This window comes from Piliocolobus tephrosceles, chromosome 15, assembly GCF_002776525.5.
Source record: "Piliocolobus tephrosceles isolate RC106 chromosome 15, ASM277652v3, whole genome shotgun sequence".
Lineage (NCBI taxonomy): Eukaryota > Metazoa > Chordata > Mammalia > Primates > Cercopithecidae > Piliocolobus > Piliocolobus tephrosceles.
In genome coordinates, this window is record NC_045448.1 from 94,781,441 (window position 1) to 94,798,660 (window position 17,220).

At 43.4% G+C, this 17,220-nt stretch overlaps 1 protein-coding gene across 1 annotated transcript in view; it reads right to left on the reverse strand.

Moving 5' to 3' along the window:
* The window catches only part of ACOXL (acyl-CoA oxidase like), a 358,184-nt gene extending 344,898 nt beyond the window's left edge, over positions 1–13,286 (reverse strand). The window contains exons 1-2 of the mRNA XM_026449783.1: positions 13,170–13,286; positions 11,790–11,890 (exon numbers count right to left, since the gene is read on the reverse strand). Of these exons, the coding sequence (XP_026305568.1) occupies positions 11,790–11,868 (79 nt within the window). The 5' untranslated portion in view covers positions 11,869–11,890; positions 13,170–13,286. The remainder of the gene's footprint in view (positions 1–11,789; positions 11,891–13,169) is intronic.
* Positions 13,287–17,220: the final 3,934 nt, after the last annotated feature.

A 17,220-nucleotide genomic window follows, 5' to 3' on the forward strand; every position in this document is an offset into this window, starting at 1 on the left:
TTTTTTTTTTGAGACGGAGTCTTGCTCTGTCGCCCGGGCTGGAGTGCAGTGGCCGGATCTCAGCTCACTGCAAGCTCCGCCTCCCGGGTTTACGCCATTCTCCTGCCTCAGCCTCCCGAGTAGCTGGGACTACAGGCGCCCGCCACCTCGCCTGGCCAGTTTTTTGTATTTTTAGTAGAGACGGGGTTTCACCGTGTTAGCCAGGATGGTCTCGATCTCCTGACCTCGTGATCCACCCGTCTCGGCCTCCCAAAGTGCTGGCATTACAGGCTTGAGCCACCGCGCCCGGCCCTTTTTATTCTCTTAATGGTGTCTTTTGATGAACAGCAGTTTTTAATTTTAATGTAGACAGTTTATTAACATATTTTCTTTTACATGTTCAAGTGATTTTTGAGTCTCCTCTAAGAACCCCTGCCTATCCTAATAGGACATTCTCCTCTATTATTCTACAAAAGTAGTAATTTTTGAGTCTCTGTTCAGGCGTCTAATGTGTCTCAAATTAGTTTTGTGTGTAGCATGAGGTAGGGATGAAAGTTAACTTTTTTCTTGTACATTTATGTACTTGTTCCAGCATCGTTTATTGCAAAGACACTGCTTTTCTCATTGAATTGTCTTTGCAACTCAATTGGTCATATATGTATGAGTTTCTTTCAGGACTCACCATTCCATTCCATTGATCTCATTGTCTTTCCTTATGCCAATACCCCATGATCTTGAGCAGCTTTATAATATAAGGGCTGAAGTCATGTAGTGAGTCTTCTAACTTTGTCCTTTTTTAGAACTGCTTTAACTCTTCTAGGTCTTTTGCATTTCCATATATGTTTTGAATCAATCTGTAAATTTGGATCAAGGTACTACAACATTTTTAAACTAAGCATCATGTTGTGTTCCTTCTTCCCTCCTCTCTCCCCGCACCATAGCAAACACCTCCAATGACTCCAGTTACCACTGCAAGAAAATCTAACCCTCTGACCATGTCCTCCATGCGTGGCCCTTCTTAATTCTTGCTGGTTCCAGGGGCCACATAGTAGGCCAGCTGCACAGATCCTGGGAGCATTCTATAACAAAGGCTGTAGCCATGTACTTCTGCTCTCTCCAAGGGCCTTTGAGTACTCCAGGAAAGTCCAGTGCAGGATTGATGAAAGGTGACATTCCCGCGGCTCCATCTAAAGATATTTTTCTCTTTTCATGATATTATTGCAGGACCCTGACAGTGTAGGATTTTCCAAATTCTTGCCTCAAATTTAATACCTCTTCCCCTGGCAGCACATGCTTACTACCAAATTCCTACTTACTTTGAAAGTGTTTAAGATTATTAGTGTAATTACAGAATTGATTGATATTGGTGGCAGGTAATAATGAATGTATCTTATTGACATTACCAGCTTGATGTACAAGCTTACTTTTATGCAGCATTCTATATTCATTTTAATGGAAATTAATGGTTGCTTATAATTTTTGGCCCATGAGCAAATATTGTTCCAATTATTCTACATTGTGAGAGGTAAGTATACCACATGACTACTTAAAAACTGGATGGTCAAGCAGTACTACCGCTGAGCGTTCATTCAGCACTTCCTACGTGCCCAAACCCTGTCTGGACAACTTAACATGTGTTACGCCATTTGAGCCCCACATCAACCCTTTAAGGTAAGTATTGTTATCATCCACCCTTCACAGAGAAAGAAACTGAGATGCAAAGAATTCAAAAACTAGCCCAAGGCCACAGGGCTCCTCAGTGAAGGAGCCAGTCATGAACCCTGTTCTATCTGACTGCAAAATCGGAAACCCATAACCATTGCACAATGGTGAGAAAATTGTACTATGACTATCCCATATGCCCTTTTAGAAACAATATAAGTATAAATTCATATATGATACATTTTAAAAGACCAGATTGGGATATGTAAGCCTGTTATCAGTTATGTTTGTACAACAGAATTTTGCAATTGTGTATGTGTCTCCACCTGTCTGTATTTTTAACTTTCCTGTAATGAACATGCATTACTTTGGATAATGAGAAATTTTTCAGCATTTTTCCCAGTCATGGTTTGTGCATCTTTGTATAGTGTCTATCTGTAACTGACTCATCTATCCAAGCCTCACAGCATCAGTAGAAGGTAGAAAAGCAGACTTGGAAAACTGGTAAGAGCCAAGTTGGCCCCGGTGCCAGGAATCAAAGGAAAAAAACACTGCAGTGTTTCAGGTTCAATGTGGCCCAGAAGTCGCGGCCCCAACTGGGCATGGCCGCCGCTGCCAACATGAATCCTAACCCTGCCTTCTCTACCTGCATGAAACTCCTGCCTGCTGGCTGGTCCCACTGGGAGCTTCCAATAGTTGAACTTGGCTCACAAGCCCAAGACCAGCTTTGTCTTGTGGCAGGAAGGCAGCCACTGGAAACCACTAATGCTACCCGCATTCTATGCTACCCTATTTGGACAGCCCCAAAATAGGACACCTGCCCCAACTCCTTGAAGCGGTGTGGCTTCTCCCCAGGTGCTATCATGAGGACAGCCTCCCTCAACCCCACATACACACAGAAGGTCAGTGCTGAGCTCTGTGCAGCCTCCGTGGCCAGTGTCAACCCCGGCTCACCCAGGAGGGCTGCCCGTGCTGACGGCTCCTGTCTGAGCCACTGTCCTGTGATGAATGCACTCTAGCCCCTGGCCCACAAGACAGTGCACACATGGAAGACAGAGATGGTCTCCTACTCATCTTGAGTTACAAGATTCAATTCTCCCATCCCTCTATTCTGTCCCCATCACAACAGAAAGACTGCAGGGTGGCGTTTCACCACACACAGCTGTGGAATTGGGCCAACTGGCTTGAAACCTGCCTCTGCTTCATTTACTATTGAACTTCAGACAAGTTACCTTTTCTATCTACATTTTAGTCCCTGACTTGTAAAATGAGCACCATACTTTATGATTTGCTACGATAATTTAATGGAGTAATGTATGTAAAATGCTTATGAGCCCTCTTACACTTGTCCCTACCTCTATGGCCACTTCTCTCCAGTCTCCTTTCTGGTCCTTCGCACCAGGCTCCACCTTTGGACACCCCCTTCTCTGTCAACACCCATGCCATGGGGATCCCTCCAGCTTTATGGCTCTAAATTCATCTCTATGCTGATGGCGTCCCCGTACCTTGACCCTAAACATTGCAAACATCTTTAGATGATCACATCTAAAGACTAGCTCCAGATTTAACCCAACATCTCTTCTAGGCTTCCCACCCAGTATATGGTGACCCCATCCTTCTAGTTGATTTGCTCAGACCAAATACCAGGGAATCGTGTTTCCTTCCTATCTCTCACTCCACTTCCATTATCAGTGTCTGTCTACTGCTTGACCTTCAGTAGAATCTCTATTCCTGCCACTTCTCATCACCTTGACTGCAGTCACTCTGGTCCCAGCTAGCACCACCTCTCTCCCTGGTGACTGCTCTCTCCCTGCTGACTGCTCAGCTCCCTGTTTACAGTCCTGCCTCTCATATAGTATATTCCTAAGCCAGCAGCCCAGAGACCCAGTCAGACAGGTCCTGCTCCACTCAGTCCTTCCAAGGCCTTCCATTTTATCCGCTCTGAAGAAAATCAAATGCCTCATAAGGCCCTTCATACTCCAGAGACTCACCACCTCCCTGGTTGTCACCACCTCTGTCCTCCTCTCTCACTCTGCTCACACCACATGGCGCCTGTCATTCCATTAACAAGCCCAGGACACTCCCGCCTTAGGCCCTTCATTACTGCTGTTCCCTCTGCCTGGATGCTGTTCACCGACCTCCAGCTGTCTCGCTCCCCCACCTCTTAGGCATCTGCTCCAGTGTTACCTCATCATGAGGCCCCCACCTGTCCCTCCGACTCTTCCGAGCACCTTTACATCTTCACTTAAAAAAATTAACATATACACAACATGAAACTATTTCAACTATTTTTAAGTGTACAATTCTCTGGCACTAAGTACATTCACGGTGTTTTGCAATCATCATCACCATCCATCTCCAGAACTTCTTAATCTTCCCAAACTGAAAATCTGCACCCATTAAACACTAACTCCCATTTGCCCCTTCCCCCAGACCCAGAAAACCACCATTCCACTTCCAATCTCTATGAATTTGACCACTCTAAATACTTCATGTAAGAGTACACTGCATTTATCTTTTCGTGACTGGCTTGTTTCACTCAGCATAATGTCTTCCAGGTTCACCCATGTTATCATGTGTATTAAAATTCCCTTCCCTTTTAAGGCTGAATAACATCCCATTGTATGTATTACATACGTTTTGTACATTTTGTTACGCCATTCATCTGCCAAATTGACATCTGGGTTGTTTCTACCTTTTGGCTATTGGGAATAATGCCACTATTAACATGGATGTGCAAACAGCTGTCTGAGCCCTTGCTTTCACTTCTTTGGGGTATATACCAAGAAGTGGAGTTTCTGGATCGCACTATAATTCCGTATTTAAATCTTTAAGGAAATGCCATACTGCGTTCCCCAGTGGCTACATCATTTCACATTCCCACATCACCACCAGCAGTGCACATGGGTTCTAATTTCTCCACATCCTCTCCAACACTTGTTCTTTTCTGGTTTTTTTTTTTTTTTTTTTTTAATAGTAACCATCCTAATGGGTGCAAAGTGGTAGTTCATTGTGGTTTTGATTTGCATTTCCCTAATGATTAGCAATGTTGGGCATCTTTCTATGTGTTTATTGGCCATTTGTATATCTTTGAAGAAATATCCTCCAACTCTTTGACCATTTTTAAATCTAGTTGTTTGGTTTTTTCTTGTTGAGTTGAAGGAGTTCTTTATCTATTCTGGATATCAATCCCTTACCAGATATATAACATGCAAATATTTTTTCCCATTCCATGTGTCACTCTGTTGATAGTGTCCCTTGACACACAAAAGATTTTGATTTTGATGTAGTCCAGTTTATTTTTATACAAATTTTTACTAATTTTTTTTAAATTGTTTTTAATGATTAGATAATTTTTATTCTGAAAATGTACCTGTGTTTTCCAAAAGCCTGTGTTTTTGGTGACCTATCCAAGAAATCATTGCCAAATCCAATATTATGAAGCCCTTTCTTTATGTTTTCTTTGAATTTTTTATTAGTTTTTGCTCTTACATTTAGGTCTTTAATCCATTTTGAGTTAAATTTTGGATATGCTGTAGGGTAAGTTCCAACATCATACTTTGGCTTGTAGATATCCAGTTGTCCCAGCATCATTTGTTGAGAAGATTGCCCTTTCGTCACTGAATGGTCTTGACACCCTTGCCAGAAATCATTAACCACATATGTGAGGTTTTATTTCTAGGGGCTCTTTATTCCATTCCGTTGGTCTCTACACCTGTCTTTATGCCAGTTCCACAGTTTTGATTACAGTAGCTTTGCAGTAAATTTTGAAATGAGGAAGTGAGAGGCCTCCAACTTTATTCTTCTTTTCCAAGATTGTTTTGGCTATTCAGAGTCCCTTGAGATTCCATGTGAATTTTAGGATGAGTTTTTCTATTTCTGCAAAAATCATCTTTGAGATTTTGATAGGAATTGCATTGAAACTGTAGATTGCTTTAGTAGTGTTGACATTTTAACAATATGAGGTCTTCCAATTCATGAACATAGGATGCCTTTCAATGTATCTGTATCTCTTTTTATTACTTTCAGCAATTTTGTAGTTTTCCATGTACAAGTCTCTACCTCCTTAGGTAAGTCTATTCCTGAGTATTTTATTCTCTTTGAGGCTATGATAAGTAGAATTGTTTTCTCAATTTCATTTTGGATTCTTCATTATTAACGTATAGAAATGCAACTGATTTCTGCATATTGATTTTTATCCTGCAGCTTTGCTGAATTTATTAGTTCTAACAGATTTTTTGTAGAATCCTGGGGTTTTCTACATAAAAGATCCTGTCATTTGCTCACAGAGACTATTTAACTTCTTCTTTTCCAATTTACCGCACTTGATTTTTATCCCCAGCATCTGACATACCAGAAATTTACTTGTTTATTAGAGTCTGATTCCTCCCAGATAAAAATGTAAGCTCCACTGAGACAGGTAATTTCTGCCTGCTTTGTTCACTGCCCCCAGAGCAATGCCTGGCTCACTGCAGGTGTTCAATAAATAATTATAAAATGAACGAATCACCTCACCTGGCACATGGAAGGGACTTGGCAAAAGGTAGCAAGAAATAATTATTGTTTTTTTACATAGTATTTCACTGCACGAGTAATAATGAAGGCTTAGAATGAAAAGGGTGTTTTTTTTTTAATGCAGAATGGTTGCAGTGTCAAAAAACAAATAGCACCATGATTCCAGCTGCACTGGAGTCCCAGGGCAGGTCCAGCTCACTCCCTGACATGCCCCGCTTTCAAGTAATCCCTATGGCTATCACAGATGACAACTGCATTCAGGTGCCAATCTACACAGAGGGACGTCTGTAAACAGACCGCTCTGTCCTATCGTCTTTGCCCAAATCCTCCAAGATATCCCATGCAGCCAGGGCTGGCCTGACCACAGTGATGGCCAAGTGGCCAATGTCCAAGTCTGTGGAGCTGGAGCTGGGACAGGGACTCCTGCCAAAGACAGTACATAGAACTAAGAGCCAGGGGAGCCTGTCACAGTCCACTAGGAAAAGCCTGGGTTCCAGTACAAACAGAAGCCAGAGGGCCACGGGGGAGCCAAGGCCAGGGCAGCAGAGCCAAGAGCTCAGAGTCTGTCCGTCAGTCAGGAGCCAGTCCTGGGATGGGTGGGGGAGTATAGCAGTCACAGTCTGAAGCACTCACTGGGGCTGGCACTGGAAGTTGTGGGCAACAGGGCGGGGCCCGGGTGAGTTGGGACTGGGACAGGACAGGCATCTCAGCCTCTTGGCAGATTCCTGGCTCAGCTCCTTTTGCACAACACTCTCAGGGTTTCAATGTAAATGCTTCCTGGGAAAGGCTGTTTCTTCTCTCAGGGTGTGAGTAGAAAAGTAACCATCCTCCCCGGCATTCCCAAACACCTTCTAAGGTGAGCTGACCTTACAACGTTCTTCCATTTTAGATCTGATCACCCACCTGGTATTTCTCTAAATACAAAAACACCTCAAACGGAGATTACCTAAAATTCTGATAAAAATAATAATCATAATACATGTAATATAAATGTAATGCAACCAATGTCCTACTAGTTCCCCTCTGATCTGCTGAGACTGAGCTTCCTGAGAAAATAGTAGATGATTTAGATCAGTGACTCTCAACCTTTATGGTCCCTGGACCTTTGTTGAGGAGTCCAGAGAGGTTTTGTTTGTCCAGGCTATAGCTGTCAATTTATCATATGGCATAATTTTTATGAAAACTAATCATAATTTCAAAAAAACTCATGAGAAGAAAGGCATTGTTTCACATTGTTTTAATATCTGGCTCAATAAAAGATAGCTGCACTTTCACGTCTGCTTTTGTGCTGTCTGTTGTGATATGTTGTTTTGGTTGAAGTTTATGATGGATATCCAGTGTCTCACATGCACGTAGTTGGACATATACTTTCCAGGTAGCACCTGAAAAGGTCTTGGGGACACACAGGACCTTACTGTGAGAATCACTGGTTTAGATAATGATGGTGCAACTATGCCCCTCACTCGTGTGGATCATGGGGATAAAAACTAGAACTCTGGGTGAGAGAGAGAATGGTTGTAGAGTGGTGGTGGGAGGAAGGAGTCGGGGTATGATTTTCATTATCCAGGTATCTGTCCCCAACCCGCACTACGCTTGGCTGAAAGCAGCCTCATCCCAGCTGGCTCCCTCCTGGGGAAAGGTAATGTTGAGATGCAGTTTCCTTATGAGCCAGCCGCAAACCCTGATTGGTAGGGACCAAATGCTTAATGGGAACAATTTTGAGGAGACAGGGTGCAGGAAAGAAGGCATAGTGCAGCAGTCCTCAACCCCAGATGCACAGTGGGTCACCTGGAAGATGTAAATGCTGACCTCATTGGCCTGAGCAAAAGCCTTCACAGCAGGCGCTTTGAAAATTGTCTGGCTGTTTCTATCGTGCAGACAGGGCCAAGCACCACCTGTTTGACATGGGCTCAGGAAGCAGAGCACCTGGGTTTGAATCCCTGGTTCACTAATCATTTATATATACAATTCACTAATTGTATAACTAACCTCAGTCCAATTACTCAGCTTCAGTTTCCTTATCTGTAAAATGGGAATGCCATGAGGGATGTTGTGAATATTGAATGACATCATCTATTTAAAGTTCTTAGTGCTGGGACTGGCATAGAACATGTCCATCAACCTGAGTTGTCACTGTCTGTTATGGTGAAGATCAGTGCAGGCTGTCAGACTCTGTCAGCTTCCAGGGATGAGCATCTCTGAGGAAGCTGTCCCCACACATGACAAGACACTGCCACAAAGCAGATGTTAAGACCTGGGTCTTCTGTCTCTGCATCTGGAAATAGAGGCAGTTGGTGACTCCCCCTGCCCAGGATCCAATTCTGGAAACTTCAGGGGAACAAGAGAGCTCTTGGCTGAGGTGCACAAAGGTGATGTCACTAGAAACAGGTGCAGAATTCGGCACAGAGAACAATGATGGTGTTCACACTGTGTATGTGTGTCTGTGTGTGTGTGTGCACGCACACTCTGCAATCAGACTCATACTGTTTTTTCCCTTTAAAATTATTGAAACATCTAAAATCTATTACAGATGGCAGAGGGGAAAACACAGCATGGAAATATTCTAATGGCTTATTCTTGGCCTGCGGACTGTCCATAGAGACCTGGAGCGAATGAGACTCCCTCATTTGTCCTCTAGAACATCATCATTACACATTATACACTGCGTTCTGCCTCACAGCTCATCAGATCATCCACAAAAGTGAAGAGCAACACGAAAGGCGGGTCCAGGGAAACAAAGACGGGCCTGCCACGCTCCCTGAGCAGGGAGGACAGCCATGACTCAGTCGTTTTATTAAGAGGCAGGACGAATCATGTAACACTTCTTCTAGAATTACTGGATGTGGACAGCTCCTCCAGCTGTTTACAGGGTGGAATTTGAGAGCCTTCAAACACAGATGTGCCGCTGAGTCTCATGACATCCGCCCAGCGAGATGAGCCTGCCGCACTGATGGACAGTTTCGTTTCCTCCGGGTTTACTGGCTTTTGCGAATTCATACAGAGAGAGGTGCTAAACAGGCCAAGATAATTCACAGAAATGACTGGAGGGATCGTCTAGGGCCAATCCTGTGCCTCCTGGAGGAATTATATCTAATCACCCAGGACAGAGAGTTGTCCAGGCTGCCTAAGGCCACTAAGCGAGCCAGGAAAACAGGAAGATAATTGGATCCAGAGCTCAACACGCTTCATCAGGAACGAGATTACAGAGGCTAATCCTTCAGACTCAGCGGGTCGGGTGGCAATTAACAAGCCTCATTAAGGGATCAGCTCTCACGTCCAGGTCTCAAGTATTGACACTAAGTTAAGCCAAGACATGTTGGGCTGATTAAGGGAGCAAGAAGCTGGCCACAGGCCAAGATTTCACCTTCCAACCAGCCCCATGCCGAATGCACTTGGAGGCTACTCTGATAGAGAGAGTGGTTGGCAGCAAAGAGTTGGTTGTTTTTGTATTTTTTTTTTCTTTTTTGGTTGTATTCACAGCTCTAAATGGATGCTCCATCAAGAGGCAATTAATTTCCTAGCTTGAAAATCTCTGCCAAACTGCTTGCTATGAAATGATTTTTTACACTTTGCAAGCACACTCCACTCTGTCATGTGGGAGTTTTCCTGTGCCAAGTGAACCTCCATCTGCACATTCTGCAGCTCAGCTGACACTGCAGTGCCCTCGTCAGTGTGGAGGTGCCTGCAGCACTGCAGCGCAGGTGGTGCCAAGGCTCTGCCTGTAATTCCTTCCTGAGGAGACTCCAGGATTGGTCCTTGTCTCCTTAGACAACCTACCAAAGGTTGGTGGGATTGTGGGGAAAGGAGAAGGATCTACTTTCAAGCATGGATCCCAGGCCTCCACTAGCTCTGTTCTATGCTCCACAAAGAAAGGCGCCCCTGCAGTCTCCTGAACTGGGAGGACCCCATCCCTCAATCCTCAGACTGTCCCTCCCAGACCATGCGGGGTGGGGAGAGGGCTGGGCTGCTTCAGGATAGGGCCGGCTCCTCAGCACGCCACTGAGCTGCAGCTATCCCAGTTCAGGCTCCTCCCCAGGGGCTCTCACAGGAGGGGTGGTTTTGGGTTTTTTGTTTGTTTGTTTGTTCATTTTGAGACAGGGTCTCACTCTGGTTGCCCAGGCTGGAGTGCAGTGGTGCGATCATAGCTCACTGCAGTCTCAACCTCCGGGGCCTCAAGCGATCCTCCCACCTCAGCCTCCCAAGTAGGGTGGTACTATAGGTGTGGGCCACCATGCCTGGCTAGTTTTTGTTTTGTTTAGTTTTTTGGGCTTTTTGGGTTTTGTTTTGTTTCTGTTTTTGTTTTTTGAGACAGAGTCTCGCTTTGTTGCCCAGGCGGGACTGCGGTGGTGCAATCTCAGCTCACTGCAACCTCTGCCTCCTGGTTCAAGGGGTTCTCATGCTTCAGCCTCCCAAGTAGCTGGGACTACAGGCATGCACCACCACACCTGGCTAATTTTTGTTTTGTTTTGTCTTGTTTTGTTTTGTTTAGTAGAAATGGTGTTTCACCATGTTGCCCAGGCCATGTTTTGCCATGTTGAGGCCAGGCTGGTCTCAAACTCCTGGCCTCAAGTGACCCATCTGCTTCAGTCTCCCAACGTGCTAGGATTACAGGCATGAGCCACTGTGCCTGACCAATTTTGTATTTTTTGTGGAGACAGGGTTTCACCATGTTGCCCAGACCAGGCTTGAACTCCTGGGCTCTGCCCAGGATCAGCCCACCTTGGCCTCCCAAAGTACTGGGATTACAGATGTAAGCCACCATGCCCTGCTGAGGTATATTTTTTCCTATGTAAAGTGTTAAGAAAGCTATGAAGCTGAATGAACTTGGCTAAAATATATCATTCCTAATACTGACACAAAGGAACTCACTAATCACGTATTTTTTTGTTTCTTTCTTTTTTCATGAGGCTAAATTGACTAAAATAATATCACTAAATTTAGAATGACAGTTTTTAGACAAATAAGACATAAACTTTGGATAAGTCTAAAGTGCTTTAAAAGCCCTTAAGATGAGTTATTTCTATTTCCCAGCTATTTAATTTTATCCCTAAAATTATATTGGTTTTTTGTACAAATATTTTATTACTTCTGCTGATACTCCTATTCCCTTGCCTGTGAGATTGGAGAAGTGAATGTGTGGGCCGAAGGAAGGGTTCCTTAGGTTAGTGGGAGTGGGGCAGAAAAGGGGCCTGAGGAAGACATTCTCCTCCACCGAGACGTGTCTGTCAGCTGCCCTCAGCATGAGATCAACAGGCTTAGCAAGTCACAAAAACAAACAAAACAAAATCTCTGGGCAAATTGACACAGGAACAGAAAACCAAATACCGCATGTTCTTACTTATAAGTGAGAGCTAAACATTGAGTACACGTAGACACAAAGAAGAAAACAATAGGGAAGAGGGTAGGAGAAGGGTGAAGGTCGAAAAACCACCTATCGTGAGTTCTGTGCCCACTACTGGGGTGATGAAATACTCTGTACATCAAACCTCCATAATACCCAATGTATCCATGTAACAAACCTGCACATGTACCCTCTAAACCTAAAATAAAAGTTTAGAAAGAAAAAAAATCTCTCTCTCTCTCACACACACACACACACACACACACACCCCATACCAAAATAACAATGACACTTACCAGATCCTGAACTGCACGTTTCAACAGAGGTAGACCCATGGCAAACCTCACTGTCTGAACTGTCAAAGCTCTCATTTCATCCAAGCTTAAACCATACCTGTGAAGAACAGATACAAAACAAGACAGCCAATAATTGGTGACTGAGAGGAGGCTGTGGATGCTTTGACCCCGGGCTCAGATAGAAAGCTGTGTCCATCGTAACACTTGTTTGATACTGTGCACAGTGTGTGTGTGTTACACAGACTGGGTGTTCAATACAGTCAGACACGGGGAGGGATGTCTGACAGGATTTCCAGACAAGACCGTCTTATTATTATTATTATTATTTGAGATGGAGTCTCACTCTGTTGCCTAGGCTGGAGTGCAGTGGTGCGATCTCGGCTCACTGCAACCTCCGCCTCCCGGGTTCAAGCGATTCTCCTGCCTCAGCCTCCTGAGCAGCTAGCACTGCAGATGCCCACCACCACACCCAGCTAATCTGTGTGTGTGTGTGTGTGTGTGTGTGTATTTTTAGCAGAGACAGGGTTTCACCATATTGGCCAGGCTGGCCTTGAACTCCTGACCTTGTGATCCACCCGCCTCGGCCTCCCAAAGTGCTATGATTACAGGCGTGAGCCACTGCGCCTGGCCAAGACCATCTTAAAACAAGACTGCAGCACCTCCTGCTCTACAGGGCTTTGAAAATTGTCTGAGATGACTTAAAAGCAGCATTTGGGAGATAGGGGAGAGGGAGTGTCATGCATGTTACAAGAGGTGGACTGTAGTGGCCATAAGGATTGCCACTCAGGGTTGCCTTCGAGAATACCTGCCTCCAGCCGCCACACCTTCGAATTAACGGAGTGATGGTAATTACATTCACCGTGAGGCTGCTCATCTCTTGGCTGCTACCAGCTGATGGTTGAACCTCACAAGGTTCTAGAGTCAGGCCATGCCTGCCCAAGAGGTGACCTGCTCTGGGACCCCCACTTGCCTGCAGACATTTGCCATCACTTCACTGTGGTCTGTGGCTTTTGCAGATCAACCATTTCCTGCCCCTCTCTTTTCAAGGGGGCCAGACCTGACTGCCTTTGCTGTGGTGGTTCTCCCCACCAATCCAGCTCCCTCTCACTTAACCTTCACAGGTGTTTTCTCCAATTAAATCTCTTGCACATCTAGCCTCATCTTGGTGATCACTTCTCAATGAACCTAAACTGACACAGAAGGAGAGGTTCCTCTTTGGCCACCTAGCATGTTTCCATGCAACACACAGCCTGAGCCTGGAAGACCTCACTCAGGCTACATTTCAGAGCCAGAGGATTTGAAAAGGATGGCCTAACACAGAAAACCTTCTTGGAGATACCCACCCTACAGTAGAAAAACACCAGAGCAAAACACACCCATCTCCCTCTCCTGCAGTTTCAGGGGGAGGTTGCTCTTCCTCTCCTGCAGTTTCAGTGGGGACGCTGCTCTTCCTCTCCTGCAGTTTCAGTGGGACGTTGCTTTTCGTTTCCTGCAGTTTCAGTGGGGACGTTGCTCTTCCTCTCCTGCAGTTTCAGTGGGGGCGCTGCTCTTCCTCTCTACCCCGTAGCCCTGCAAAAGCAGGAGGGGGCACTCCCATTCCTCGCTGCAAGGCTGAGGGGTGTTAATCTTCCACCTCTTCCACCTCTTGTCTTGCAGAGCAGCTGGAGTGTCTGAATTCCTAACCTGGCGTACACCTTGGTGGGCCACAGCAAAAGCAGGTGGTGCCAGGGTAGCATTAGTGGAGTCCAGTAGTGGCCATCTATACCCAGCAACAACAAAGCCTGGCAAGAATATGCGAGTTAAGTCTAGTCACACCCTGCTTCATACCAACACCCCATCAGCAGGACCCAATGGGAAGCTGAGACTTCACCCCTACTTGGTATTAACAAGGAAAAAGGATGTGGTAGGAGATAGGGTCAGTTGGCACTTAATTCACCCCTCTCCTTCCCTGGTGTCATTAGCGCCCTGAAGAGAACTGAGCTTCCATCCCAAACCGGTGACAACAAAGTGATGTGGGTCAGCTTTCAACTTCCCCCTTCCTGATGGCAGCTCAGCCCAGTGGGGAGGGGATGATCTCATATTCCCATTTGAAGGCAACTGAGGCTGTGAGATTCAATGCCCTACATCAGCTGAGTAGGTGTTGGCAGGGCCAAAGAGGGGAGCTGAATTTCTACTCCATACCTTTTCAACAACTGTAAGTCAGCTCAACAGGAAGCTGAATATACATGGCCACATGGACATCCGAATATACCTCAACAAGGGACTCCATGCTAAAAATATTCAATCAATCTTGAGCCACATAATAAAATATCCAAAATGTCTAGGACATGATAAAAAATTGCTCATCATACCAAGAACCATCAGAACACATACAAAGAATTTACTAAGAACCATCACAGCAACGAGGAACATCACAACATGAATGATGATGAAATCAACAGATACCAACACCAAGATTAATCAGACATTGGAATTATCTGATGAGGATTTTAAAGTGAATCATAACCATGCTTCAATAAGCAATTATAATTTCTCTTGAAATAAATGGAACAAAAACAGAAAATTGTATCAAAGAAGCACAAGTTATAGAAAAGAATAAAATGGAAATCATAGAACTGAAAAATATGATAACCAAAATTTTTTAAATCTCACTAGATGAACTCAAGAATGCAGCATAGATGACAGAATAGAATCAGTGAACTTGATGACAGATTGCTATGGTCTAAATGTTTGTATGTCCTCAAAAATTTATATGTTGAATCCTAATCACCAAGGTGATTATATTAGAAAGTAGGGGCTCTTGGAGATGATTAGGTCATGAGCAGTTCACCCTCATGAGTGAGGTTTATGCCCTTACAAAAGAGGTCCCAGAGAGCTGCCTTGCTCCTTTCACTATGTTAGGACATAGTGGGAAGGCACCATCTATGAACCAGAAAGCAAGACCCTCACCAGACACCAAATCTTCTGGCGCCTTGATCTTGGACTTCCCAGTCTCCAGAATATGAAAAATAAATTTCTGTTATTTAAAGGCAACCTGATCTCAGATGTTTTATTTTAGACTAGAACACAAATCAATAGAATTTATCCAATCCAAACAACGAAGAAAATATAGACTGAAAAATAAGACAAATATTTCTCAGGAACATTTGGGACAATAGCAACAGAGCCAACATGCATATCTTCAGTTTCGAAAAGCAAAAAAAAGACAGAAACTGGACCAAAAAAGTAGTATAAGACATAATAGCTAAAAACTTCCCCTACTTGGTAAAAGATATAATAAACCTACAGGTTCAGTAAGCTGAGCAAATAATTAGCTAAATCCAAAGAAGCCCATGTCAAAAAACACAATAATTAAATTTCTGAAAACTAAGGCCAAGGAAAAAATCTTGAAGGCAGCTAGAGAGAAATGATGGGTTACTTATAGGGGAAAACCATTGGAATGATAGCAGATTTCTCATTGGAAACTATAGAGGCCAGAAACAAGTGGCTCAACGTTTTTCAAGTACAGAGACAAAATAACTGTCAATGGCAAATCTTATATTCAGTGAAGATATCCTCCAAGAATGAAGAAGAGGAATAATAAACATCTTATCAGGCCAAAAAAATGTAAGAGAATGTTTGCTAGCAAGCTGACTTAAAGAATGGCTAAAGGTAGTTCTCTAAACAGACAGGAAATGATAGGAGAAGAAGGTTAGAACTTTCAGAAAAGAAATAACTTCAGAATGAGTAAAAATATAGTAGACTAGATTACTTATTATGGGTTTTTAATAGACTTTTTTAGAGCAGTTTTAGGCTCACTGCAAAATTGATTAAAAGGTACAGAGATTTCCCATATAGTTCCTGCCTCCACATGCGCATAGCCTCCCTCACTATCAAAATCCCCCACCAGAGTGGTATATTTGTTATGGGTGATGAACGTACATTACCCATCATTATCACCCAAATTCATAGCTTACATTAGGGTTCATTCTTGGAATTGTACATTCTGTGGGTCTGCATAAATTTATAATGACATGTATCTACTATTATAGCATCATACAGAGTAGCTTCACTGCCCTAAAAATCCTCTGTGCCATGCCTCCCCCAACCCCTGACAGCCACTGATCTTTCTACTGTCTCCATAGTTTTGCCTTTTCCAGGATGTCATACAGTTGAAATAATGCAGTATTTCAACTAGACTTTTGGGTTGTCTTCTTTCACTTAGTAAATACCTTTAAGTCTCCATGTTTTTTTCATGGCTTTATTCCTCATTTCTTTTTAGCACTAAATAATATTCCATTGCCTGGAGGCACCACTGTTAATTTATCCACTCAACTACTGATGGACATCTTGGATACTTCTAAGTTTTGGAAATTATGACTAGAATTGCTATAAATATTCATGTGCAGGTTTCTGTGTGCACATAAGTTTTCCATTCCTTTGGGTAAACACCAAGGAAAATGATTACCGGACCATATGGTAAGAAATCACCAAACTGTCTTCCAAAGCAGCTATACCATTTTGCATTCTTACCAGCAATGAATAAGACTTCTTGTTGTCAGCATTTAGTGTTGTCAGTGTTCTGGATTATTCTAACAGACTTGTAGTGGTGTCTCATTGTTGTTTTAATGTGTGTTGCCCTACTGACATATGATGTTGAGCATTTTTAATATGCTCATTTGCCCGCTATATATATTCTTTGATGAGTGTCTGTTAAGGTCTTTGGCCCATTTTTGATGATGTTGTTTGTTTTCTTATTGTTGAGTTTGAAATGTTCTTTGTATATTTTGAATAACAGTCTTATATTAGACGTGTCTATGTGTCTGTTGCAAATATTTTCTCCCAATGCACAGCTTGTCTTTTCATCCTTTTGACATTGTTTTTCACAGAGCAGAAAGTTTCCCTTTTAATAAAATTCAATTTACCAATTCTTTCTTTCATAGATCATGCCTTTGGTGTTATATCTAAAAAGTCATCACCAAATGCAAAGTCCTAAGGACTTTCTTCTAGATCTCCTAGGAATTTTATGGTTTCACATTTTACATTTAGGCCTGTGATCCATTTTGAGTTACTTTTTGTGAAGGGTGTAAGGTCTATGTCTAGATTTATGTGGGGGGTGGGGTTTGTATGTTGATGTCCAGTTATCACAGCATCATTGGTAGAAAACACTATCTTTTCTCCATTTTATTGTTTTGCTCCTTTGTCAATGACCACTTGACTCTATTTATGTGAGTCCATTTCTGGACTTTCTATGCTGTTTCATTGATCCATTTGTCTGTTCTTTCACCACCACTATACTATTTTAATTACCATAGATTTGTAGTAAGTCATGAAGCCAGTAGTGGCTGTCCTCCAACTTTGTTCTTCCCCTTAAATTTTGTATGGGCTATTGTGAGTCTTTTGCCTCTCCTTATAGACTTTAGAATCAGCTGTTGATATCCTCGAAAT